Genomic DNA, 27611 nt, shown 5'->3' with positions numbered 1-27611 from the left:
TCCTCCGACGTCTTTCTAAAACTAAATGTTCTATAACCGGTCTTTCTCTTCACTAACCGGTCTTTCTCGTCTATGGCCATACAACTATTTTCCATAGCCGAAACAGCCTATCGAAACAGCCAATGGAATCAGGAACATGGAAAAGAGTGTTTCCCCATTGATCAAGGTAAAGGCAGCTTGGTTCCCTCTTTCAAATTTATCGAGAGGTTCGGGACAGGAACACGAAACACATTATTGTTCGTACCCAAATTTGGTCGTACCCAATTTTTTGCGTACCCATTTTTTTCGTACCCAAAATTTTTTTCGGACCCAAATTTTTTATCGTTACCAAATCTTTTTTCGTACCGAAATTGTGTTCGTACCTAAAAATTTTTATCTTTAACAATCTATGTACCGGTACTTAGGCTGAATGGGTAAAGTTCGCCACGGGTACTACTTCCCAGTACCCCGGGTTCTTTTAAGTATACTTCACCGTTCATCGATTTTCAAATGATACTTTTGGGTACCACGGTATACTTGCTGGTACCCCATCATTCCCCAATAAAAAAATTGTACCCACAGTTTTTCGTACCCAAAATTATTTTTCGCACCCATTTTGTTCGTACCCGTTTTTTTTTCGTACCCAATTTTTTTTTTTTGGGGGGGGGGGAAATTTTTTTCGTAACCAAAATGTTCGTATCCATTTTTTTATCGTACCCAACTGTTCGTACCCACATTTGTGTTCGTACCCATATGTAAAATGTGGGTACGAACATTTTGGGTACGAAAAAAACATTGGGTACAAAACTTTTTGGTACTAAAAAATTATGCCACAAAAGCCTCTTGTTCTTAATAAAGTTGTACAAAGAACTGTGGATTTTCTAAAAGTGTATGTACACTGCAGTTATGCACAATCTTAAATTAAGGATGTGGATAAATGACAACCAAAACAAAATTACACAATTGCGGTGATGTAGATAAACTTAAATTGATGCTTTTATATCCATCCTCTTCAAAAGCATCGTCACACCAGTACTGTCAGTACTTGGATTTATAATACCACTTACTACTTCTTTTTTTATATACACGGAAATTCCACCACTAATGCGACGAGCTTTCCTGTGTTGATTTTTGTTTAAGTATTTAAAAGACAAGTTCCCACTTCGACTCATATTACTTAAACTATTTGACCATAATTCATATAAAAAACATACATCATGAGAGCTCAAAATATTTACAAAATTGGAAGATATGTTTTTACAATCCGTTAGACCGTTAACGTTCCACGACATGATTTATACTTAACCACCGACGTGATCCTCTGCGCGCACAGAGGTGCCACCTATGTAAAGCGTATAGTAGGCTAGGTACGCCCGTGTCTTCACACAACTAAGCACAAAACACAACTCGTTTTGCATTGGGCAAGACTTGCGATCAGTTTATTGACAACACACATCCACGAATATTGCATATTCGTATCATATAACAATCAAGTACAATCGTAGTACAAACTTGACAGGACAATTTTCGATCTATAAATTATATAACAAAGTAATACTATAAATGTGTATACATCACTTCTATTATTGTGTCCTTAATTTGTGTTTTCAAGGCCAGGTTTAAAACCAGAGATAAAAATTCATCAGAAGCCCATTGTAAAATAACTCTGGAAAACTGTACATGAAAACAACCAATATTAACATGTAACTGAACATTTTGTAACACAAACATAACGTGTCATTTGAGCCAACTTACGAATGCGGTTCGAATTTAAAAAAAAGTTTACTGATCGAAGTCGAGCGTAGAACTGACTAAACAATGAACACCCCGTGCACATTCCCGCCTATGTCCATCTGAGTGACCATCACTCACGTGACAACCACACGCATGAACGAACCGCACATATACCTGTGCGTTATGTTTAGATATACGTTCTGTGCTATACTCCGTAACGCACAGAACTGAAAAGTCTTCACACAACTAAGCACAAACACAACTCGTTTTTTATTGGGCAAGACTTGCGATAGAACAAAACAAAGCATAGTTAGGTTTTAAATTCGAACCACAAATGAATAATAATTTAAATTGTCTAGTGATAAAAAGCTTTTTGTCTAGAGAATCATAAATGTACCAATCTTTAGCCCTATCGGACTTCCATCGACCATGTCGCTTCAAACATCTCTCAGACACACCTGCGTTAGCCGCCGCAGTGGCTCCGCTTGCTCTTAAAGAATGTATCCCCAAGTTTGCAAGGGGTGCAACAATTTTTAATTTGGAAACAATACACTCTTTAGCCCGTGTGTAACTTAATTGCTTATCTTTAGATAACAAAAAACACCGTTGACCTGACCTACATGCTAGTCTTAATAAATACATTTCGGACTTAAAAGACAAAGACGCACTGTCGAAATACCTCAGCAACATTGACACAGGACAAGCAGACGTTTCCCCTTTTGAAATAACGATTTATCTCCTTTTCCTATAAATATCAGTTCTACTCTTTCTAATGAAAAGCTTAATATGATCGTCAAAAAATGAAACATCGCAACATCTCAAACTACTGACTTCGTCAAATCTTAGAAAACCTGCGTATGACAATAATATCATGAATAAATCTCGGAGAACAATACATCGTTCGAATCTGAAAACATGTCACACAATCGAATTAGCGAGTCTGCATCAACGATGTCCTCCTTTGTGACGGGTCTAGAGTTGACGCGTTTTGCACACTCTAGCATGGACTTCACTATTTGATTGTCTGTAGGATCTTGTAAATCGTTTATGTTGTGATACCACTTAATACCATAGAAGGCTGCAGAAACAACGCGCTGTCCGATTTTCCGGCGTCAATTAAATTTGACAAATACAAAGCAACGTGAATAGCATGCGCCGGTTGAATTGACAATTGTTTATCGACCCAAATTTTTTTGAATAATTTCACCTGGTAAGAATATTTAGAAACTGTTGTTTCCGCTCTAGAGTCCAACGAATGTCCCGCCATTCGTGTAATAACGTTGTCCTGATGGCCAACGTACTCGCCCGCTTCATCGAACTTCCTCTTTAAAGTAGCTTTTAAACCAACATCTGCAAACAATATGAACACATGTAAATCATACACAGATTCTATTTAATTACTCGTTAAACTACTGATTTACTTAGTACGCCAGTCAAATCTCAAGGCTAACATTCTAAATGGTAAATGCTCATTACCAAACAACCCGTTATTTCCTCGACCTGGGTTTATTGCACCAGTTTCTGGTAAGATCTGCACATCTTTAACGTTTTTGCTATATCCGCCCTTCCCATCTGTAATCAAAGGCCAGAAAGATGCAGATTCCCACTCGGAAACAACTAAAGTACCAACACACTAATCGTGCTCCATTTTCTGTAAACACTTAACAATGACCTGAGGTAGAGGAACCAGCCAATTGTTGACACATGAACTTTGGGTGAAACAGTCCACAGCCTCAGTTCCAGGTACCCACCATTTCGAATTAAACCGTGCACATTTGTTGGTATAATGTGTAGCAAAACGATCAATCGTATGCGGACCTCATTTGACATCTAATAAAGAGAAAATAGATTCTTGAATGGCCCATTCGTCACAATCTTGATCTCTTCTAAGCTGATCAGCAATAGTATTATCTTTCCGCTGTATCCATATCACAGATAAATTAATATTGTACAAACTACAAACTCTGTGAACATCTAAATATTTACAATGTAACTCATCTACATTACTGCCTAAGTGAAAAATATACAATACGTTTTTATTATCAGAATATAAGATGACATTTTTGTTTTGTAGACTTACAACGTTACTTTTAATAACTCTATAATCAGCCTCGAGTTCTCTCCAAGTAGAACTAGCATCTGACTCTTGCTCTGTCCATGACCCGTATACCTGTGTGCCTGTAACGATGTGCTCACTTCCGGAAGCCATTATATTAACTTTACCGGAGTGTTCACTTCCGGGAACCACTGTATTTACCTGTCCACCTTTGAGAACAACTTTGCTCACGTGCTCACTTCCGGGAGCAACTGCGTTTACCAGCTCATCTGTGAGAGCAACTTTGCTTACGTGCTCACTTCCGGGAGCCACCGTATTTACATGTTCACCTCTGATATTATCTAGGCGCACGTACTCACTTCCGGGAGTCAATGCATTTACTTGCTCGAGAGTAATCATATCCAGATACTCGGTTCTAGGTACAAAATAATTTATCTGCTCCTGCCCGGGAGCTGCATACATCAACTCTATGGGTGAAATCCTGCCACCAGATATAATTTTTGCTCGATTGCTAGAAACATACCCTCCGTACCCAACAGAACTTGCGTCTGTGATAACACATACATCAACTGCTTTTTTCTTGTGATAAACTTTTACCGTCTGCATTTAAGATTCTAACATTGTCTAACCAAAACTGAAACTCCTTTGACGCTTCTACACTAACCTTAACCCGAGCGTTCCAGCTGGCTCGAGATAAAATACACTTGTACAGATACCTTGTCATACGGCATACAACACTCCCTAGTACGCTTTTTAACGATACTATTTGTCCTACAAAGCCGGCTAATACACGCACGTGTAATAAGCAACTATAGTCTTTCAGCGACTGAAACAACGCGGACTTAATGGCGATTTCCAGCCTACAAATTCTTTCTTCTGTAATATATAGCCGATCTTGACAAAAGTCTAACTTATGCCCTAGCCAAATGGCATGCAAATTAGGTTTCCAAATACATTTATCTTCTGCCAACAAAAACCTGTATCGAGCAAAGTCTGCCTTACATAATAACTAGTCTGCAAAGCTTTATCGTAAGAATTATCTCCTATGCCGTCGTCTAAAAACATTATAACTTTAAAACCGAGGGACCTCCGGTGTTTAATCAAAACTCTGAGAACCTTTGTGAAGATGTGTCCCGCCGAACAAACTCCGAATGCTAAAGAATTATAGACGTGATATTTAACGTCACCGTCACAAATCCAACTGAACCCTAAATTAAGTTGTTTGTTCTGCAAAAAAATCTATGTGGTGGTAAGCTCCTTTCAAATCAAACGTGAACACAAAAGTACCTTTATCAAAAGCTTTTGTCAATATTTATGTCATCGAATTTTATTTTGAACAGATGTAAACATGGGTTTATGTGCCGACAATCCAAAACAAGCCTAGGTTTTCCGCTGCGATTATAGGCAACCGTTAAAGGATTCACAGCATAAGGTTGTTGACAAACCTCAGAAATTACACCTTTTTGAAGCAAACTGTTTATCTCTTTACTCACGAAATCGGGATTTTCACGTGCAGACTTATTATTTTTAAGGAATACCTGTTCCGGAATAACCTTGAAGGGCAATTTGTAGCCAAGACGTATGACGTCTAAAATATAAACATCGTCAGTTATTTCTACCCACCTTTGAATACAATTTCTTAAACGCCCTACTGGTGATGCTCTCTCGTCAGAAGTACTAGGACATATATTGTGCTTACTATCATACACTAATTCTGACTCACCTTGCAAACTTCCGGTTGCTTTATGAACGTCCTTTGATATACTTATACATTCTAATTCTGCACAATATGATAAGCTACTTATCTTGTTATTCGTTGCTACGGGCTGAGGACATTCGTTTTTCCAGTGGCCCGGTTTACCACACATGAAGCACAAGCCTGACCGAGGCCTTACGAAACCTGTCCGCGCAGACGCCCCATGAACAGTCGACCCTTCCGAACGGCGATATGTTTAGTTTCGACGCGGCTTCTTCCCCTTGTCGGCTTTTGCTTTACGGATAGCGCGCGCCTCCGCCTTTTGAATACGTTTTTAGCATAGTTGCGGTAACGCAACTATGCTTATGTTAGAGCTACATTTCGAAAACCGACATGGAACGGTTGACCATTATGAAGCCTTACCTGATCAAAAATCAGACGAAATATCAATTTAATATAGTATATGGTAATTCTAACATTTTTTTATTTAGAAACGTTTTTCTAACGTTTTCTTCCAAGAATATTGCTGACACTGTTTTTAGTGAATTTTTCTAAGACCGTTTTACGTGAAAAAACCTTCTAAGAAACTAAAACAAATTTCGTTCGTAAAACAATTCTGTTCTGGTTGGTAGTGATCTCACACCTCCTTTCTATTTCCTTTGCTTACTGTTCTGGGAGAGGTCAAATTCATTTGGCCCTGGTTTAAGGATATGTTGAATTTCATTGGTTAATTATAAATAGAAATTAACATATTCTCAACAGGAAGTGGGGCATAAAGCACTTTCATTCTTTGTAAATGTGTAAAAAAAATAGCGGAGTACGATGAATGTTTTCTGATTTATGACATGGATTCTGACCTGCCTTTCTATGGATTTAATGAAGTAGAGTTTGAAAGTAATAGAGATGTGTTAATTGAAATTAAAATGATTTACTTTGAGCCAGAAATTAACGTTACGAGTAGAGCTAACGGTTTAAATGTGGCATCGAATTTAATGGATTCGCGCAAATTCTGGACGAATGTTGTGTCTGTAAAATATTAAATGGAATGCCGTAAATGTATCAAGTCGGAAAAGAAAACGGATGGTTGCATAATGGTATGCGTGAAATAATAAAATTCTACGTATTTATTTTCATAGTTATGTCATTTTGTAACCATTCACATTCGTCACGATTTGGAATTCTTGTTTCTAAAAATAGAACATTTTGGTAGCATGAACCAACAAGGGAGGCGACTCGTGATGTCAGAAATGGTTAAGGTTACAATAAACTAAATAATCGAGTCATGAATAATCGAGTCATGAAGGATAATCGAGTCATAAAGGTACTCTCTAAACCAGGGACCTATACTGTATAGGTCCCTGTCTAAACAAATCATCATATTTTCCTCGAAGGCATGTTTTACACTTTAGACTATTGTTCTAGTTTTATCGTTTGGAGATATTGATAGGGGAAGCATAGGTGTTCACTATTAAATACCTGAAATAGGATAAAGTTAGAGATTAAAGTAAAAAATGGTACTGCAAAAGGTTACAATCCACTAGAAAACGGCCGAAAAAAGAAGATGCAAAAACAGTCGATTTTGATTTGAGTCGAATTCTTTTTTGGTTTGAACATGACATATCTTTTTTATTGCTTAAATCGATTCAGCTAAGAATGCCCGTCAAGAAAAGGTATGGTTATGGGGGTCTCTATGTGCAAAATGTTGTATTTATTTTCGCTCAAATTTGTCGCTTTTACATTGAAACATATAAGGAAACTATTTAGTATATTTTAACCTAAACATTTATTTCAGCAGCACCTTCCCTGTATCTTGCAACTATGCTTTCAACGCCATCGGCGCTCTCGTTCATCCTCGCTGTCACTGGCGATGGGATTAGTGGCATACTCATTTACCACACGCCAGCCTAGCTCTGACGTGTCTGCCATCAAGATGAGTTTTTGTCTGTGGCGTAGAGCCTTTTCCGCTAAATAAGCAGAGAAAAAAAATAGTAATGTGCATCAAAATAGAAACGCAAGACACACACATGTAACACGTGTTGCTATGTGTTTATATAACACATTTATTCGAATCATTTACCTTCGATTAAAGCTTCTTTTGCGGACTGAATGTTGTTTGAATCAATTGCTGTGCTTGCAATATCCATGTTTTCCAAGATTTCGGCATTGCTTTTGTACTGCTCTTCATTACTTTTTCGTTTAAACTTTAGAACGTCTAAAAACGAACATTGTGATTTTCTACTTATATTATTTATCATTCCGCTAATGCTGCTCAATAACGCGTCGTTGTTGGATTTCACTGCATCCTTTATTCTCTCTTCTATGTAGCCCTTCATGCCTGACGACTCGCTTGTCTCCATTTTTGAACACAAGTTTAGTGATCGAAGTCGAGCGTAGAACTGACCAAATAATGAACGACCCGTGCACATTCCCGCCTATGTCCACCTGAGTGACCATCACTCACGTGACAACCACACGCATGAACGAACCGCACATATACCTGTTTTGTAACGCACAGAACTGAAAATTACCTAGCCGTCCCGCCTACTTCATTTCCGCCGTTTCGACTTACATTCAAGGGGAAATTGTTCAAAGACGAAATATGTCGACGGTAATGAAAATCTAATGCTGCTGCTGCTGGTGATGATGATGGTGGTGGTGGTGATGAGGATGAGTTTGATGATGATGATGATGATGATGATGTTGATGAGGATAATGATGATGATGATGATGATGATGATGATGATGATGATGATGATGATGATGATGATGATGATGATGATGATGACGACGACGACGGCGGCGGCGATGATGATGATGATGATGATGATGATGATGATGATGATGATGATGATGATGATGATGACCAAGATGACGATGATGATGGTGTTTTGTTGATGATGATGATGATGATGATGATGATGATGATGATGATGATGATGATGATGATGATGACGAAAACGATGACGATGATGACGAGGACGTAGATGTGGATGATGATGATGATGATGATGATGATGATGATGATGATGATGATGATGATGATGATGATGATGATGATGATGATAAAACTGGTTTTGAAGCATAGGAACGTTCGAAACATAATTCGACAACACTGCACCTTTAGTAAAGGCTTTACTGCGGATATTGATCTCATTCGTGAGATATGTTAATTAATGAGTGTTTTTGTGTTACAGTGTTACAACCAAGATAGAGGTTATTTTGAAGGCTAACAAGGTAAGCAACTATATGTGTATCAATGAATGGTTTAAATGACATAACTTATCATATGTCTTATCTGTACAAGGTGGATTACATGCATGCATCAGTCGGCCTAACGTTAAATCTTATTTGTATAAAACGTTTTTATATTGATATTTATTTATTTTATTTTCATTCTCCATGTAACGGTATATGTATCGTGTGTTACTTTCACATTTTTTTAATTATGTTTATCCGGCCTCTGCTAAACAGATAAACAACTTAAGAACTTGTTTAATTCGTGTAATTAGATTTCAGGTACTGCGGTATGCATATTTGTGTAGCCAACTAACAAATTCATTTTCATTTATTGATCGCCAATGTCTGCAAACGTTGCCGTACCAGGAATGTATACATTGCAAATGCCAATGATTGCCATGAGAAGAAATGTCTTTAAGCTATCATTCACAGCTGACCGATGATACCTTTAAATGTACTAGTATCTGATTCATCGACTCAATATCGGAATGCTGAACTCTTACCGTACCAGTTAGATTTTCAAGTTCAGAGCATGCAATCAATAAACATATTGCTATATATAGGAGTATGTTTGCTGTGAATAAATCATTTACAGACAACAATTTAATATAGATACAACAAATGAAAAATGGTTTTATCCATCTGATTAACATTCTATTATTGTGTGCAGAGGGTTAAGTAAGTTTGTGCCTTACGCATTCTTAACATGTCACGATACAAGTCACGTAATGTTAAGTGTATAGTTTACAGAAAGATAGCCATTTATGACACCGTCAATGTGCTTCAATGTGCTTTTAAAATGTCTGAATTAATTCATATATACACATATGCATATTTTATTAAATTATTAGGAATACGCACTGGCAGCATGTATGAAAGTTACTCCTTGTCTCACAATTTCGTCACACAAGTTTTATGTCAGCATTCCTAACAAATAGCTCTCGGTCATAAAATCGACAAGACAGTTGATGTAAACATACCAAAAAAAACTAAGTCTGGTTCATTAAATCAGCGAAAATAACATGCGAAAATAACATTTCAACATCCCCAAAACAACTGAAAACCACGGACAACTGTTTATTTTTTTTAAGTTAGATTATGTCATACAGGCATACTGGCGTTTATATTCCCCTCATATACTTATCTAGCGAAAAAATGAAATAGCGCAAATTGTCAAAAAAACATACACCCATGAACGCATAATACTAATTGGAAAAAACACACACTGTCGTTAAGATGGTGTAATCCGTTTATATAACAGTAAGCAAGCATCATGGAGACCGTATGTTAATGGCACAATTAACTTCTATCGCTAAGGGAAACATTGAAGACAGCTATCAGTGTACACATGTTGACTTGTTCAAGGTTCTTTCATCTTTCTTATTTGGTGAAGGTTACGAAATGTCAGAAGGAAAAAAGCCGTGTGTTGTTGTTGTCACTGGCGGGGCGGGGTTCCTGGGGCAGCATGTTGTGGGCTTGCTACAGGCACATGCTGACCACGTGACGGAGATCCGGGTAATCGACGTCAAGCCGTATGTCAACAACTTGGGTAAGCACTTGTTAATGTTTTTATATCGATATCGATTCAAAGATTTTAATATTCAGTTGAAAGTATTATTAATATCAAGACTAATATTTACGTACACCATTTTGTTATTAGTCTGCATACTTTTAATATTTAAACAATTGTATGCAAAGCGTGTTCGCTTTTTAACATAAATGTTTACATAGCCAACGTAGAAGTAAAGTTATGCCTGGGTATTTGAAACACTACGTCGTCACTGGAATCTCAGTAAAAACTATTTGTACATTATAGTCAATAACGCAGCTATATTTTATACAGTATTCATTATAATACATGTATATTTTGCCTCTCTATACAACGCCGACTTCAGACTACCCGGCGACCAAACCGGTGCGCCAGTTTACCGGAAACATCACGAACCCTGACCTCGTGCAGAGCGCGTGCGAGGGCGCTACAAGCGTGATGCACGTGGCGAGCATAGTTGACATTTCGCTAATACCGGATAAAGACCTCAGCTACAATATCAACGTTGTCGGTATGAGCGTTCTTGGTCTTAAATTAATTTTATTTTTTCTGTAAGTATATGCAACCTAAAGCATAACCTAAAAAATTACAATCAAGCGAGATGTTAATGGTTCCATGCATTTCTCATTAACGCTTAATGAGGATAAACCATAAAAAATCATGCTATATGATTTGATTTATATTTCATATTTTCTGATAATTTTTTTTTTACATGCACAGTTTGTAAAATTGTAATTCTTTAAATTATAAAACTTAACAAACCGATAAACCTTCCATATATGGAATTCTCGTACTTATTTAATGCAGGGATTACTGCTAGGGAGTTAGCCGCTGCGAGGTTGACTTGTATGTAAGTGCAACGCATCTAACATCAATACAATGTACACAGCAAACATTTCAAAATACTATAACTGTGTTGACGTAAACGGGCAGCAAAAAGTCGGATGCGCTTGTCAAAAAATACTCTCAATTTTGTATTTGCTTATTAACGTAAATAATGAGAACAGACGCTTAAAAGCATTTAAGTCGATTTATTGGCGTGTAATTTTATCACATGAAAGAAGCACATAATTTGGACAACAAACTTGACGTCAAAACAATTTGAAAAAAGCATCAAGAAGTAGCAGTTTTATAACAAAAATAAATTTTCAAACTCGTGAAAAGATAAAGCTGTACCTTGTTTTGTTCTAGCTACATGTACAAGCAATACTAAAATTGGCTGGTCTATACATAATGAATAGAAATATGCTGTCCGCTGTTCATGTATATAAATTAACAATACTACTTATAATAATAATAATCTTTATATCTGGGTAAGGAAACAGTCGAATATGCAAAACGTCTTTTAATGATCTTTTTTAATACATGCACAGACCCAATCCGAATTTTTCTCGTGTTTTTTATGTTCTTTTTCACCCGTCGACCCAACCAGATGATACGTTTGACTATTTGAGCCCTTGTAAGTGCTATAATACTGTTATGGTTTGACACGTACAGCGTTCCGTTAAAATTATGAACAAAAGTTAAAGTCGCGACTGATATGGGATCAAGGTTTCGCATGTTTTATCTCCATCATAAACACTTGTCCTTAATATTGACACCAAATACCAGACAGCCTTTAGGTTCATACAAATGTTTATCTGTATGACAACCCCAATACGTCTGGGTCACCATAACATATCTGATATACTAAGTAATCTTTCACGTTTATCGTGATATAATGTACTTTGTAACAAACGCCTTAAATATATACTACTCTCTTAATGTTAGTTAATCACTTCATAAATTATTTTTAGTATTTTTTTTCTTTTTTAATCTTATAACATCATTGATTATATAGAACAGAACACATACGTACTTTTCTCACTGATAGAAATGTTACAAAGCAAGGTCAAAAACATTAAAAGGCATATTTCTGTATAATTTGTTAAAACCATTGTTTGCAAATGAACGACATGTATGTATACAATATATGCTTTAAAATGAATAAAAAAAAACAACGCCTTAGCACTTTATGCGTTGAATAAAATGTCTGGCTGTCTGTATGTCTGTTAAATGTCTGTTTGACCATTGTCCCTTTACAATCAAACACTCAAATATACGATACGCTCTCGGATCTGAGGTCTACCAGTGTTAGGGTCACAATCTGTCAACTTTCTGCCAATCTTTTTGGTTGTGATATCACTAGAATTAACGTTGTAATGTAGATTTAAAAAAGGAAATATTCAATCATATCCGCCAGTTGAAAATGTATGTACTTGCGTTGGATTGGGTTTACCATGTTCTGACTTTTCTTTCCGTGTTTATATATATATATATATATATATATATATATATATATATATATATATATATATATATATATATATATATATATATATATATATAAACAGCTAATCGTGATAAAAAACAACACTTAAACGATTAGGTCAGCACGCAAAAAAATATGAGCTAACGGATCATATGGCGACCAATTTATGGCATATCTGTAATTTCTCTAAGAAAAGAACTGTAAGACTTAGTTATCTATTGATGGGCCATTGCTTCCTCGTATAAGATTATACAAACTCATACTTAAGATTATGTAAAAGAGAGACAGAACAAATACAAATTACTAATCTATACTAAATTCATGTGCAGTGCGGTCTATACGGCTGCGTTAAAGTATTGAATGTGAATTTAATAAAATATACCCGTGAAGACTGCGGGATATTTTAGGTTTAGATTGCGTTCTCGCACCACTGTGTCACTGTTACACAATTGTTTGAGCTACTTGTAGATATATGGACTAAGGCTTACAAGTTTGGTTAGGAAAAATACTAGCTTAGCGATCGATATAATCGATTTTGTGAACATTGAAGTCAAGGAATGTATTAAATACGCATAAGTTCATTCCTGTAGCTACACATTTATATAAACAAAATGAAGCAGACTTAGTCTATACGATATAATATGTATTTATGCATTAGTATAAACTTTCAGAAGGAAACGTTTATGATAATGGTATTTAAACACGTTCGAATTGTTTGTGTGAGGTATACTTATATGACAGTTCAGCACACTCATGAATGACGAAGGATTGCGAAACTTTCAACAATTGAACGAAGGCCTTAGGTCGGTATTAACAACGACCCTAGGTATACACAAATGTACTTACATGTTGATATACATTCATACCTTGATTATACACATTTTTTGTATACTATATAAATATGTAGCACATGTATGTACACCTGCACATGAAACCAGCAGACACTTGCCTTGAATTTAGAGATCTTCTTCTTGCGTTTCCTAAGTAGCTTTGTCAAAACTGACCTTGTTTTGTCCTTTAACACACTGGCCTACCTCTATGAGGATTACAGGTACCCGGAATGTTATTGACGCTTGCAAGAAGGCCGGCGTGCGCAGACTGTTGTATTGCAGCACTTGCGAAGTGGTTTGCGGCCATGGCAACATTTACCATGGCAACGAGGAGAACACGCGCGCCCAAAGAGACGGCCACATTTACCAGGTGTATGGTTCGACAAAGATGATGGCGGAGGAAATGGTGCTTCTTGAAAATTGTGAGTTCTCGCGTAATACGTTTTTTTATTTCTTTCATTTGTTTCAAACTCATAATACAATTTTTGATGTTTTATGTCGTTTCGCAATAAATTAAACACGTTTGTTCATATTGACTTTTGAAGGCGTTGGGTTATACTTTGTGCATGAACTTGATTTAGTATGTGTTATGTCGTTAAGTATTCACAACAAGTCAGCCTAAGGCGCTCCATGACTATAAAAAAAGCAATTATTTCACATAAGCATTTCGTTTTTATTCCCAAGGTGACAGCCTGCGCACGCTTTCTCTGCGTCCTGTGATAATGTACGGCGAAGAGGAGTGGCGGACCATGGCAAGGACGCTGAGCCACCCTTTCGTGAAGAAGACCAACAGGTGGCTCACCTTCAACTGCCACAAAGGCTCCGCCGAGCACGCTTACGTCGGAAACGTCGCATGGAGCTTCATCTGCGCGGAAAACGTAATGCGTCGCGACGACAGCGCAGCCGAGAACGTCTGTGGTCAGAGCTTTTTCGTAAGCGACGAGACTCCAAATACGAACGTGGTAGATTTTATGCAGCCTTTCCTTAAAGAGGTGGGGGTTGAGGCATTTTCCTGGAAAGTGCCTATCTGGATGATCATTTGGCCGCTCTACGTTCTACTCGCCATTTTAATGTTTGTATCGCTCTTTAGGAAAGTTAATCTTGCAATTGGCTTGGCGCCATTTGTGATGGGGCCAAAGGTGTTCCGGTTTGAGTACAATAAGGCGACCCGGTTGCTTGGATATCAACCCCTTTACTCCGTCGAAGAGTCAAAGGAAAGAACTGTTCGGTTTCTAAAAAAACTTCGGGCTAAATAACAGGACAAGCAACACGTGGATATGTAAAAAATTTGTTGTTTTAAAATGAGATCTGTGCAATAATAAAATCAAATGCGATTGCTGTGACAAAATGTTTTAACATATATATTTTATAACATAGTATACATAGTATTTTAATTGCGGTCGCAATGATTGATTAATTAACTGAAACGTATTTCGTGCAACGGTACAATGCAAGTGCGATTGTTTGTATTATCAGATGAGCATATACGCTGTAAAATCCTTGGTGTTTTTTTCTTTGATAATGACTCCATGTCATATTTTTATTAATTAATTACGTAATAGAAGTTGACGTTAGATTTTATTGACAATGCACTCATGAATTTATTTATACATTTATTTTAAATCCATATGTAAAGCGTTCGCGACAATAATGTGAAATTATATCAAACGTTCAGTTCTTTAACCAATGATTAAAGGGACAAATCGACGGCTTTATAATATTGTCAAAATAAGATGAACTTTTAATTAAATATTACTTTTATATGAAGGTGCAATGACATATTTTATTTATAATTATAGACAGTTGCCAACATGTGCACTTCTCGAAAGACCACGGGAATACCTGGTGGGCGCGGAAAACTTAGCTGTAGTAAAATCGTTGTGGTTGAATTGTGCAGAAAGTAACACTGTACGCATGCGATACACTATCGATATGAGTACTCTGGTGTAAAATGGACATGACATACATGTAAAATTGTAAATAGAAGCAGAAACAAAACCGGCCTTACTAACACGTATTTTTCTGCAATTCGTTTTCTTTTTGTTTAATTTGTACAGTGACTTTGATACCTGCTTATTCGCCCTTCGCTCGTATTAAAGGGGCCGTCCAACAAATAAAGCGTCGTATCGGCGCGATTCGATATTTTGGGAAACTACGAGGATTGCTTATATAGCTAAACAATATTTCCGCTCTTAATAGGAGCGTGGATGGTCGAGTGGTCTAGGCGGGATGCTTTTTACTCCATGACTCCAGGGGTCAGTGGTTCGAGCCCTGATGAGGGTTACTTTTTCCTTTTTTAAAAATTGTATTTTCATGTTTTTTTACTGGAGATTTATAGTTCAAATGTTTAAATTTATCAATATAAAGCATTTAATGACAAGCTTCAATACATGCCATAATCTGTTGGACGGCCCCTTTAAGATACTAAATGCGCATTTTTTTGTGGGACAATATATTCTGTTAACATTTCCCGCAAAGATATCCGAACATTTGCAAGCGAACGAACAATTGGCTTCTGGCAGCGTCAGACGCCTTACCTAGATTTATTAATTTATTTATGTTTTTATTTATTCACTTACTATTTGGTCCACAATCGGTTACGGCAGCTGCAGATTTCTGGGATTGCTTGCATAAATTATGCAAATAAAGTTAATTAACACTTACCGAGTGAATCCGATCCTGACTCGAGATCATTCGTAAAATAAGATAACATCGTGAAACGATTTTTTGAAACTAAAAATGTGCAGAATGTTTGTATTTAAACGTTTTCAAACCAATAGTGTTTAGGGTATTCCTATTGCAATTTACCTTCGTATGACACTTTTTGTTGATGGAGGTTTTTATATAGCATAAAAGTAGTGCACAGTGTTCATGGAATTTGTGAAAGACCGTTGATGCACCCCTTAAATCTATTCAAATGTAAACATCATGGCCGGCATTGATGTTGAAGTACGAGTAATGTTTTTTATTTTATGCTTTCCGGTGGTTTATAGAGAAATATCAGTGAAATAAAACTGGTATTTCACTGTTTTAAACAGTGACAAATAACAGTGAAAAATAAAGATATTTTTCACTGTTTTACTGTGAAATGACGTCATTTTTTTCAACGAAATGACGTTATAAATCCAGCGACATTATCCAGTTAAACTCTTTTACAATGTAAATAAACGGTGAAAAAGCATAAAATAAAAAGAAAATTTGTCGGATTCGATGGAATATCGATTTTAATTCACTCGTGATAATAAAAAATACATATTTTCACTCGTGGCTGTGCCACTCGTGAAAATATTATTTTATATGATCACTCGTGAAATAAAATCGATATTCCATCGAATACAACAAATATCCACTATGTATTCATTTGGTAGCAGTATTTTTTCAATAAGGGTATAATCTGATTTCAAAATAAGCATTATTCTTTAGCTCCCTATCTTAGATTGACAAATTACTTAGAGCAACAGATATGAGTTCCTTCGCCTACCTCCATTAGATCAGGAACTTAACTCCAAAAATAAACATGGCGTAATAGTTATCGTCCGCAGCAAAGAAAGTTATGTTTGAGTGAAAAGTAACTTTGCAGATATTTGATTGAACAAACAGTCATGTGAATTGTGAATGACCTTTAATTACACGATGCCTGAAACGAATGTATCTTTGCTGCCATCATGACTCGGAATCTCAACATTGAGTCTGACACGCAAGACAGCCGTGTCTATTTTTCGATCAAAACTGAGTCGTGGTGATTGCCATTGATGTACACAAAAGTTGGACATAAGTTATACAGTAATTAATCCATTCAAAAACACTAAAAAAGAAAACAATTCCAACATGAACCGAACTAAAATATGCATGTTAATAAGAACAGGAATAAATATTACATTGTAGTATTCACACTGCAGGGCCACATACATTCTTTTTGGCAAAAGAAAGATCAACTGCGCTTTGTTCATTCTTGCATGTTCCATGATCATGAAATGTAATGTTGAACTAAAATATTAAAAAAAGACAAATGAGTGGCATAACAAAAACTGTTTTAAAGTCGGAGTTCTAAATCGGAAAGATCACGCGTTTAAAAGACTTACTGGAACAAAATTGTGAGACGCGTGGCGCCAATTTAGAAAACGAGTTACGTCAAGCAGCGTGAACTCCCTTCAAGAGGCTTCAACTAACCTTGTAATCGTCATTGCCTAAGACTTAAAGGGGCCTAAACACGTTTTGGTAAATTGACAATATTTAAAAAAAGTTGTTTCAGATTGCCAAATTTTCGTTTTAGTTATGATGTTTGTGAGGAAACAATAATACTGAACATTTACCATGCTCTAAAAAGCCATTATATGCATCTTTTGACGATTTAAAAACCTGAAAATTATAAAGCGTTGCAACGCGAAAATATTAAATAATTTAGAGTTCTAATGTTGTTGTATTTTGTGAAACTACAAGGATTGCTTCTATATTACTAGTATAAAAAGTATAAAATATATCCCTCGTTGTATGAACACACATGGCCGAGTGGTCTAAGAAGTAAACTTTTTGTGACATAACAGCATACGCATATTGTTTATTATTATGATAGAAATTAAAGTACAGATATATTTAATAATAGGGAAATATGTTAATAATATGTTTGAGTAATTGTTTAGTAACTGTTATAATTACTAATATGTAAGAAAATGTTAAAAGGTAATTTACATCAATATTTCTATCTTATACGTAAGCAGAAGTTAAAAGTTTAAAGTGGTCAAACTATTTGAGAGTTCATCTCGTGCATGTAAAGACTAGCTAAAATATTGGAAGGTTTGTCAATAAGCAAGTAAACATGAAATAGTGTGGGGTAAATAAATTGAAAAGTTTAATACAATATGTTAAGATTAGGAAATTAAGGGATTATATAACTGACAGACATTTGATTAACGGAACAGGTCAACCTAATGACATATAGGATTGTTATTACCTCATATAATCATTGTAATGGTACACATGAAAGGGGTCAACAGAAAATCTTATTTGTACAGGCCATATAAAATAATTCACATGTAATCACAGGCAAACACAACACAAAGTATTATGTCACACCGAGTAATGAGGTTTTAGAATATTCTATAAGCATGTAAGAACTCGAACAGTTTGGGCTATCAATTCCCAAGGTGCAATGTAACCATTCCGTAATAAGCCCGGACATTGGTGACCAATGGAAATTACAAGTAAATTTAATGTAAATTAACCTGGGGATAAAATGCAGTGTTTTAGTTGGTAGTGAACAGTCTTCACGTAGATCTGAAAAGAACTTTGGGATTTGTCACGTCTTCTTGACGTGGCGGCCATGTTGGCCGCCGTGCTGTCAAATTGTATTTCATGATCATTAGCAAGCGTTGTGTTAGAAAATATTCAACAGAAATAAGTCTCGATGAAATCAGAAATGAACTTTGTTTGAAACTGTGTGTTCACAATTTGTAATTACGTGACATTTTTACTCCATGACTCTGGGCTTCAGTGGTTCCAGCCCTGTTGAGGGTTCCTTTTTTCGTTTTGTTAAAATTTATTCTAGATTTTTTACTGGAGCTTTTTTGTTTACATTTATCAATATAAAGTATTTAATGACAAACTTCAATACATGCCAAAATCTGTGAACATGCCCTTTAAACCGACGCACAGTGTAAAATGTGTTTCACACCGGCCACGCTTACTTCTGAATTTGTCGTCTCGTGTATCATCCACTACGTCTTGTCATGTTAATTTGAGATATGTAAACTTCCGAATTCAGTCGACATAAAACAGCGTGACGCACATATACGTAATTAATGCTAGTTTTTTTCCTGTATAATATTACATATTGTTATCGACGATAGGCTTAACCTTTCGTGTTTTTCGCTGGGTATAGTTTTTCATTCATATCTGCGACAATAATTTCACGAGTTTTGTTTGGCACTCTGTAGCGATAAAACGACACTCCATTCAGTGATGTGAATACCGTCTGCGTTGAACTGTTAATCCATATTATTACATAAATAATTCCATTGTGTCGATGGCATATTGGCCGTCATAAAACGCATTTGTACCAATAACCTTTGTAACTAATAAGGTACACTTGGTTTTCAGATAATCAATTGTTTTACCAGCTTAGTTGTAGACTTTCAAATGCAAGTACTGAAGAAATAACTGAAAACAATGCTTACAATATAGGGAAATGTTTACTGTTTTACGTTGTACACGACAACATATTCTAATACTAGTTAAGATACATTCTTATCACATTTTTCATTTGCTGTATGTTTTACAGTGCAAAATGAACCAAAAAAGAGACATTTTAACTAAACCACGTCAATATACGCTCCGTGACTAAACATAGTAATATTATGTCAATATACGCTCCGTGACTAAACATAGTAATATTATAGTAATCTAATATTAGAAACGTTATAACCGATTGGGGCAGTTTAAGTGTTTCAGTAAAGGCATTTAATTTCTAGATGTACACATCGAAGTGTAGAACTCCATTTCAATAAAGGCCTGTGCGGGAATAAAACCATTTGCCTTTGGTTTAAAAACGGTATCGCCTCAACCGCTCGGCTAGCAGGCGTGATGTACTTACATTTTTATTTGACAATTAAATTGCTGATTTGCGTATTGTTACAAATAACGCAAACAATTGAACAATTTTAAATTATATACTCGATTTCAATATTGCAGTTAAATTTTAACTGTGAAACTATCATTACGAAAATATGTGAACAAGTAATTTTAATATTGAAATCAACATCGCCTCAGGTGTGTTTTAGTGTACGCACATTGTATCATAATTATACTCTAAACCAGTCAAATTTCTTTGCGAATGCCATACTATAAATAATATAAAAAGATGGTAACGTCACCAGGGCCAAGATGGCTGTACAAGCAATGCGTTCTAATAATATCTTGTTTGAAACACGTTGAAATATACCTAGAAAAAGATCGAGAAAATACTTAATACGGGTTATCCGAGGTGGATATAGATGTATATTGACAATGCCGATATTGTCCAGCTTCTATACTAGCCTAATTGAATTACTCGAGTCGTTGGACTTCGGAACGCGGATAATTAACCTCTCCTGCCAATCCAGCAACTATATATTTTAGGAGATACAGCGAGGATCAGTCAATCGTCCGTGTCAAGATGCTTCCGACGAGTTGGCACAGCAATTGTGTTCGAGATGCTCGCCGATTTATTTATGTTTCAAACAAAGAAGAGTTTAAAACCTACCTAACTAACAGTCATACTAGTTAAATCCCCGTGCCCGGAGGCATGTGAGTGTGGTTGATGGTAATAATATAACGATAGGTGGCTTTTCCTCCGTTTACCCCCCCCCTCCCCCCCCCTCCCCCCCCCCCCCGAAGTACAAGACCAAGCCAAAATTAAAAATATTTCAGTAACAACTTCATTGATGTATTGCAGATATAATACGAAATTCTGTCCACCTTTCGTGAGTCTATGTACGAGTTCCTGGGCAAACATCAGGTTCGCACATAATGCAGTCGCATTCGTCAGAGGATCTCATGAACACACTGCATTTTATTGCCTCAGTAAAGACCGAATGTTAGCTTGCAACCTGGAGTTTGGTTAGGTTGCATTCTTCTAGCAGAGTTGTAGTCCCCCCCCCCGAAGTTTCCTCCCCAGACGTTTCCCCCCAAGACGTTTCCTCTCCATTGTTTTAGTGCAGACGTCCCCCCTAAAATAATAATTGTTTGGTTGAAGTATAATCTTGATTTATTATCAAAATGATTATAATGTTTATGAAGACTTTAATTAACTTTATCTCTGAAGCAGTTTGTTGGTTTTATTTGGTTTTAGAATTCATTTTTGTTAACTGTGTAAGAAATGCATGGAATCATTAGTAAGTGCATGTTGGTGTAATTGTGGAATATTCTTAAAATCTTATACATGTTGCTCATTTGGTCTAATATATGTTGCTTATTTGGGAGCACACATGCAACCAAGAATAATGTGTAATCAAGACCCGTTTTGAACACACAATTAACATTTATTTCAGTTTGAGTAAACCTGGGCAGGGGACAGTGGAACTGTAGTTGTTTGTTGTTTTTTATCCAATTAAATAGGGTCAATTGGTGAATTGAAAAATGGTAAAATCACATTTATATTTATTTCAAAACTGTTTACCTTGTAACACTTAAATATTATAAATAAACTGAATAACTGTCTTTTTTTTCATGCATTCATATGTATATAATCAAATCATTGGATGTCACTGAAATTTTAATTTTTACTAATAACTAATTTAGACTAATTAAAACAGAATAGCACTGCCCTTGCACATTATTTCATTTTTAATAATATAATTAGCAAATGTAATCAAATCTTATTAATATTTCAATAATTTAACTCAATGATATTAATAATATTTGATAAACTATTTAAAAATGTTTTTGTTTGATAATGTGCTAAACTCTTCTTATGAATGACTATCCCCCTTTAAAGATGTCACCCAATCTCACCAATGCTTATTAAAGCGCATGTATATTGCACAATAAGTACCCGTTATACAACAGCTATTATCTTGTATAATACACTTGCTAATCTAATCAATGCTTGTATATTGCACCATAAGTGCCTGATATGTTGTATAATGCTAGGTGTGTGTTGTTACTTAATTTAATATTAGCGAAAACATTACATTTTTTGGCTACAGATTAGATTAATTTTTAAAGTGGGATGGTAAACAGTAATAGCAAATATTCTGCATAACTATACATATTAGTGTCAAACGTTTTATTATATGATAATCTTGATGACAGACTGAATCAATGTGTAAACAAGGGCTGTTTGAAAAACATGCATGTCCTCCATATGGGCTATAAGTTGTAGTAGCAGCCATTGTCTGAATACTTTTTTGTCACTGTGAACAACGGTGGTGGTGGTGGTGGTGGTGGCGGAGGCGGTGGCGGTGGTGGTGGTGGTGGTAGTGGTGGTGGTGTTGTTGTTGTTGTTGTTGGTGTTGGTGGTGGTGGTGGTGGTGGTGGTGGTGGTGGTGGTGGTGGTGGTGGTGGTGGTCCCGATGTTTATTGATACAATGCATTACAAAAATTCAGTTAGCCTTACATTTGGTAAAATTTAAATAAATTACAAGGGAGGCAAATTCTGTAACAAAAAGAACATGCATAAACGGTAGTTGTTTCCCTTGTTTGAACCATGCTAAATCCTTAAAATACCTATTTCCAGTAACTGTGACCTTCACCTGTGACCTTGACCTTTGACCAAGTGACCTCAAAATCAATAGGGGGCATCTGCGAGTGATGGTCAATGTTCCTATGAAGTTTCATGATCCTAGGCCTAAGCGTTCTTGAGTTATCATCTGACAACCACCTGGTGGACGGACCGACAGACCGACCGACATGAGCAAAGCAATATACCCCCGCTTCTTCGAAGGGGGGCAGCATAAACGGTAGTTGTTTCCCTTGTTTGAACCATGCTAAATCCTTAAAATGCCTATATCCAGTAACTGTAACCTTCACCTGTGACCTTGACCTTTGACCAAGTGACCTCAAAATCAATAGGGATCACCTCGAGTCATGGTCAATGTTCCTATGAAGTTTCATGATCCTAGGCCTAAGCGTTCTTGAGTTATCATCTGACAACCACTTGGTGGACGGATCGACAGACCGACCGACAGACCGACCGACATGAGCAAAGCAATATACCCCCTCTTCTTCGAAGGGGGGCATAAAAATTCAAACGAAAACAATAATGTATGAAATGATATATAGACATCAAAATGAAATTCAGAAAATGGGGCGTGGTCAACTGTTTACCATATTGATAGAATATTTAAAAGTATTTCAAACTCTCATAACTTTCTTATTATTTGCCTGGTTTTGAAAATATTTTCATCCTTATAATTTCTTTAATTTTACCGGTTCCACGTGTTCGGTGCTGCCACTCGTTACATAAATCACATTCAATAGCTTCTTCTAGTTCACTTACAATTTTCTTACAATCTAAACAAAGATCCGACATAATGAATTCTAACGCAAGAATACTACTGTAATATAATATTATATCCAATTAACAAACTCCGAAAATGTCTATCACTATGTATATGTATGTATAATATAACAGGGCTGTACCCAGGATTTGTTTACAGGGGGGGGCCAACCGGGGAGGGTTTGGGAGGGGTTCCCCCTCCCTATATATATACTTTTTTTTAATTTGGCACTTTGCAAGGTGAATTTTAATGCTTATAAAAACGTATTTTGTGATATGAATTAATGGAATATAACAAGTAAATCAGCACATTTCGGAAGTCTTAAGCTTTAAACATTGGTGTGAATTCACAACAATATTAAAAGCTTTAGATTTCCGAAACTTACAGGTTTAAACTGACGATTATCCACATCAACTCTCGTATTGCTTCCACCATTTTTTTTTTAACAAATCAATAACGTCACAGGTTTTTTAATCTGATTTTTTGAAAAAGACCTTGCCATTTTTGAGGAAAAAAATTGCGCGAAATGCCTAATTTTTTGGGGAAATAATGAAAGTCTTAAATAGTCAATTTAACATATTTTACTGTTTTCAAACAAATTCAAGGAAAGAGATAATTTATTTATACAATATTTTTCTACACTGGATCAGGTTAACTTATATAATGAGATCGATTTGTTGTTTCAATTTTCATTTTTTACCAATGAGCCATTAATAGATTGATATTACTCATTTCTCGGTACTCAATTATTTTAAATACTGAATTCTGCCAAATTCTTATCTGTTGCTCGGCATATTTATGAATCTGTTTTTCTTTTAAACAAACATGTTAACTATTTCATCGTAGTCTTTTTCAGTGATTTCCTTTCAAAAATTATAAATACTCAGTTTTAATACCTTTGTCAGTATTTTTGTTCCGGTTCAAATTCAGGGCCCTATTCTCAATGCAAAAAGTATATATTGGGACTTAAAAATTCCCAATAAAAGGTTAAAAAAAAACAATTAAACTTTTAGAAGGGAAAAATACGTCTAGGGCCTTCTCAAAGAAGGAAAAAACTTGAGTCGGCAATTATCAGACCATAGTCTACGACCTCCTGTAGCAGTTGCTTCCATTCGCTGCACTTATCAAAATACATGTTACATCAACCATCGATAGATGAAGCAGTCATGATCACAATGGGGGACTGATCGGGGATGTGTGTACAAGGCGATAAGAAAACATTGCCTAGAGGCTTATCTCGATTGGCGAGCGTTAATCCCATTGTTTATCAGGGACAATAAAACATAGCTGCTCTTTTGTTTTGAGGGAAAGTGTACTGTGGGCCCTTGCACGAGTGAAAAAAATGAAGTGGGCCGATTATAAAAAAAAAATCATAGTTCGACAGCCAGCTGGGGGGGCCCGGGCCCCTGGGCCCATGGCCTGGGTACGGGCCTGATGTAGATTTAAAAAAGGAAATATTCAATCATATCCGCCAGTTGAAAATGTATGTACTTGCGTTGGATTGGGTCTACCATGTTCTGACTTTTCTTTCCGTGTTTTTATTTTTATTTTATATCGGATTAAACGTGAAACTATTGTATCCGAACATCCTTTCGATATGAGAAACGATATATTCACGCCCAATCCTCAAGTATCATGACAGTCTTATATATATATATATATATATAAAAACTAATCGTGATGAAAAACAACACTTAAACGATTAGGTCAGCACGCAAAAAAAAATGAGCTAACGGATCTTATGGCGACCAATTTAAGGCATAGCTGTAATTTCTCTAAGAAAAGAACTGTACGAATTAGTTATCTATTGATGGGCCATTGCTTCCTCGTATAAGATTATACACGAAAATTCTTTTCATACTTAAGATTATGTAAAAGACAGACAGAACAAATACAAATAACTAATCTATACTAAATTCATGTTCAGTGCCGTCTATACGGCTGCGTTAAAGTATTGAATGTGAATTTAATAAAATATACCCGTGAAGACTGCGGGATATTTTAGGTTTAGATTGCGTTCACCCCACTGTGTCACTGTTACACAATTGTTTGAGCTACTTGTAGATATATGGACTAAGGCTTACAAGTTTGCTTAGGAAAAATACTAGCTTAGCGATCGATATAATCGATTTTGTGAACATTGAAGTCAAGGAATGTATTAAATACGCATAAGTTCATTCCTGTAGCTACACATTTATATAAACAAAATGAAGCAGACTTAGTCTATACGATATAATATGTATTTATGCATTAGTATAAACTTTCAGAAGGAAACGTTTATGATAATGGTATTTAAACATGTTCGAATTGTTTGTGTGAGGTATACTTTTATGACAGTTCAGCACACTCATGAATGATGAAGGATTGCGAAACTTTCAACAATTGAACGAAGGCCTTAGGTCGGTATTAACAACGACCCTAGGTATACACAAATGTACTTACATGTTGATATACATTCATACCTTGATTATACACATTTTTATACTATATAAATATGTAGCACATGTATGTACACCTGCACATGAAACCAGCAGACACTTGCCTTGAATTTAGAGGTCTTCTTCTTGCGTTTCCTAAGTAGCTTTGTCAAAACTGACCTTGTTTAGTCCTTTAACACACTGGCCTACCTCTATGAGGATTACAGGTACCCGGAACGTTATTGACGCTTGCCAGAAGGCCGGCGTGCGCAGACTGTTGTATTGCAGCACTTGCGAAGTGGTTTGCGGTCATGGCAACATTTACCATGGCAACGAGGAGAACACGCGCGCCCAAAGGGACGGCCACATTTACCAGGTGTATGGTTCGACAAAGATGATGGCGGAGGAAATGGTGCTTCTTGAAAATTGTGAGTTTTCGCGTCATACGTATTTTTATTTCTTGCATTTGTATCAAACTCATAATAAAAATTTTTGATGTTTTTATGTCGTTTCGCAATAAATTAAACACGTTTGTTCATCTTGACTTTTGAAGGCGTTGGGTTATACTTTGTGCATGAACTTGATTTAGTTTGTGTTATGTCGTTAAGTTTTCACAATAAATCAGCCTAAGGCGCTCCATGACGATAAAAAAGCAATTATTTCACATAAGCATTTCGTTTTTGTTCCCAAGGTGACAGCCTGCGCACGCTTTCTCTGCGTCCTGTGATAATGTACGGCGAAGAGGAGTGGCGGACCATGGCAAGGACGCTGAGCCACCCTTTCGTGAAGAAGACCAACAGGTGGCTCACCTTCAACTGCCACAAAGGCTCCGCCGAGCACGCTTACGTCGGAAACGTCGCATGGAGCTTCATCTGCGCGGAAAACGTAATGCGTCGCGACGACAGCGCAGCCGAGAACGTCTGTGGTCAGAGCTTTTTCGTAAGCGACGAGACTCCAAATACGAACGTGGTAGATTTTATGCAGCCTTTCCTTAAAGAGGTGGGGGTTGAGGCATTTTCCTGGAAAGTGCCGATCTGGATGATCATTTGGCCGCTCTACGTTCTCCTCGCCATTTTAATGTTTGTATCGCTCTTTAGGAAAGTTAATCTTGCAATTGGCTTGGCGCCATTTGTGATGGGGCCAAAGGTATTCCGGTTTGAGTACAATAAGGCGACCCGGTTGCTTGGATATCAACCCCTTTACTCCGTCGAAGAGTCAAAGGAAAGAACTGTTCGGTTTCTAAAGAAACTTCGGGCTAAATAACAGGACAAACAACACGTGGATATGTAAAAAAATGTGTTGTTTTAAAATGAGACATGTGCAATAATACAAATCAAATGCCATTGCTGTTACAAAATGTTTTAACATATATATTTTATAACATAGTATACATTTAATTTTAATTGCGGTCGCAATGATTGATTAATTAACTGAAACGTATTTCGTGCAACGGTACAATGCAAGTGCGATTGTTTGTATTATAAGATGAGCATATACGCTGTAAAATCCTTGGTGTTTTTTTTACTTTGATAATGACTCCATGCCATATTTTTTTATTAATTAATTACGTAATAGAATTTGAAGTTAGATTTTATTGACCAAGCACTCATGAATCTATTATACATTTATTTCAAATCCATATGTAAAGCGTTCGCGACAATAATGTGAAATTATATCAAACGTTCAGTTCTTTAACCAAGGATTAAAGGGACAAATCGACGGCTTTATAATATTGTCAAAATAAGATGAACTTTTAATTAAATATTACTTTTATATGAAGGTGCAATGGCATATTAAATTTATAATTATAGACAGTTGCTCACATGTG

At 36.2% G+C, this 27611-nt stretch overlaps 2 protein-coding genes across 4 annotated transcripts; one reads left to right on the top strand and one right to left on the bottom strand.

Moving 5' to 3' along the window:
- Positions 1–5061: 5061 nt before the first annotated feature.
- Positions 5062–7822, bottom strand: LOC127858378 (uncharacterized). The gene is made up of 4 exons (XM_052395510.1): positions 7705–7822; positions 7313–7429; positions 5766–5801; positions 5062–5384 (listed from the first exon to the last, which is right to left on the bottom strand). The coding sequence occupies exons 1-4, from the start codon at positions 7820–7822 to the stop codon at positions 5062–5064; spliced, it is 594 nt and encodes a 197-aa protein (XP_052251470.1).
- A 717-nt stretch (positions 7823–8539) lies between these two features.
- Positions 8540–27291, top strand: LOC127856352 (3 beta-hydroxysteroid dehydrogenase/Delta 5-->4-isomerase type 4-like). 3 transcript variants are annotated; one of them, XM_052392497.1, is made up of 5 exons: positions 8540–8699; positions 10096–10251; positions 10598–10762; positions 26011–26211; positions 26475–27291. In XM_052392497.1, exons 2-5 carry the CDS (start codon positions 10104–10106, stop codon positions 27044–27046), a joined length of 1086 nt encoding a protein of 361 aa, XP_052248457.1. In that variant the 5' UTR covers positions 8540–8699; positions 10096–10103; the 3' UTR covers positions 27047–27291. The 3 variants fall into 3 exon arrangements, with proteins under 3 accessions (XP_052248457.1, XP_052248471.1, XP_052248465.1); XM_052392511.1 differs by lacking the exon at positions 26011–26211 and adding an exon at positions 13614–13814; XM_052392505.1 differs by lacking the exons at positions 26011–26211; positions 26475–27291 and adding exons at positions 13614–13814; positions 14077–14891.
- The last annotated feature ends 320 nt before the right edge of the window (positions 27292–27611 follow it).

The sequence above is a fragment of the Dreissena polymorpha genome, chromosome 1 (genome assembly GCF_020536995.1).
Source record: "Dreissena polymorpha isolate Duluth1 chromosome 1, UMN_Dpol_1.0, whole genome shotgun sequence".
In the NCBI taxonomy this organism is placed as follows: Eukaryota; Metazoa; Mollusca; class Bivalvia; order Myida; family Dreissenidae; genus Dreissena; species Dreissena polymorpha.
This window is presented reverse-complemented; position numbering and strand designations above follow the sequence as displayed.

Bases quoted from the DNA above. Each gene is read 5' to 3' on its own strand.
- LOC127856352 (XM_052392497.1), top strand. From the start codon at position 10,104: ATGTCAGAAGGAAAAAAGCCGTGTGTTGTTGTTGTCACTGGCGGGGCG. The intron at 10,252-10,597 runs GTAAGCACTTGT...CGCCGACTTCAG, and splicing joins GCCGTATGTCAACAACTTGG to ACTACCCGGCGACCAAACCG. The intron at 26,212-26,474 runs GTGAGTTTTCGC...TTTGTTCCCAAG, and splicing joins AATGGTGCTTCTTGAAAATT to GTGACAGCCTGCGCACGCTT.
- LOC127858378 (XM_052395510.1), bottom strand. From the start codon at position 7,822: ATGGAGACAAGCGAGTCGTCAGGCATGAAGGGCTACATAGAAGAGAGA. The intron at 7,430-7,704 runs GTAGAAAATCAC...CTGCTTATTTAG, and splicing joins CGGAATGATAAATAATATAA to CGGAAAAGGCTCTACGCCAC. The intron at 5,802-7,312 runs AACGAGAGCGCC...CGCAACTATGCT, and splicing joins CGCCAGTGACAGCGAGGATG to AAAAACGTATTCAAAAGGCG.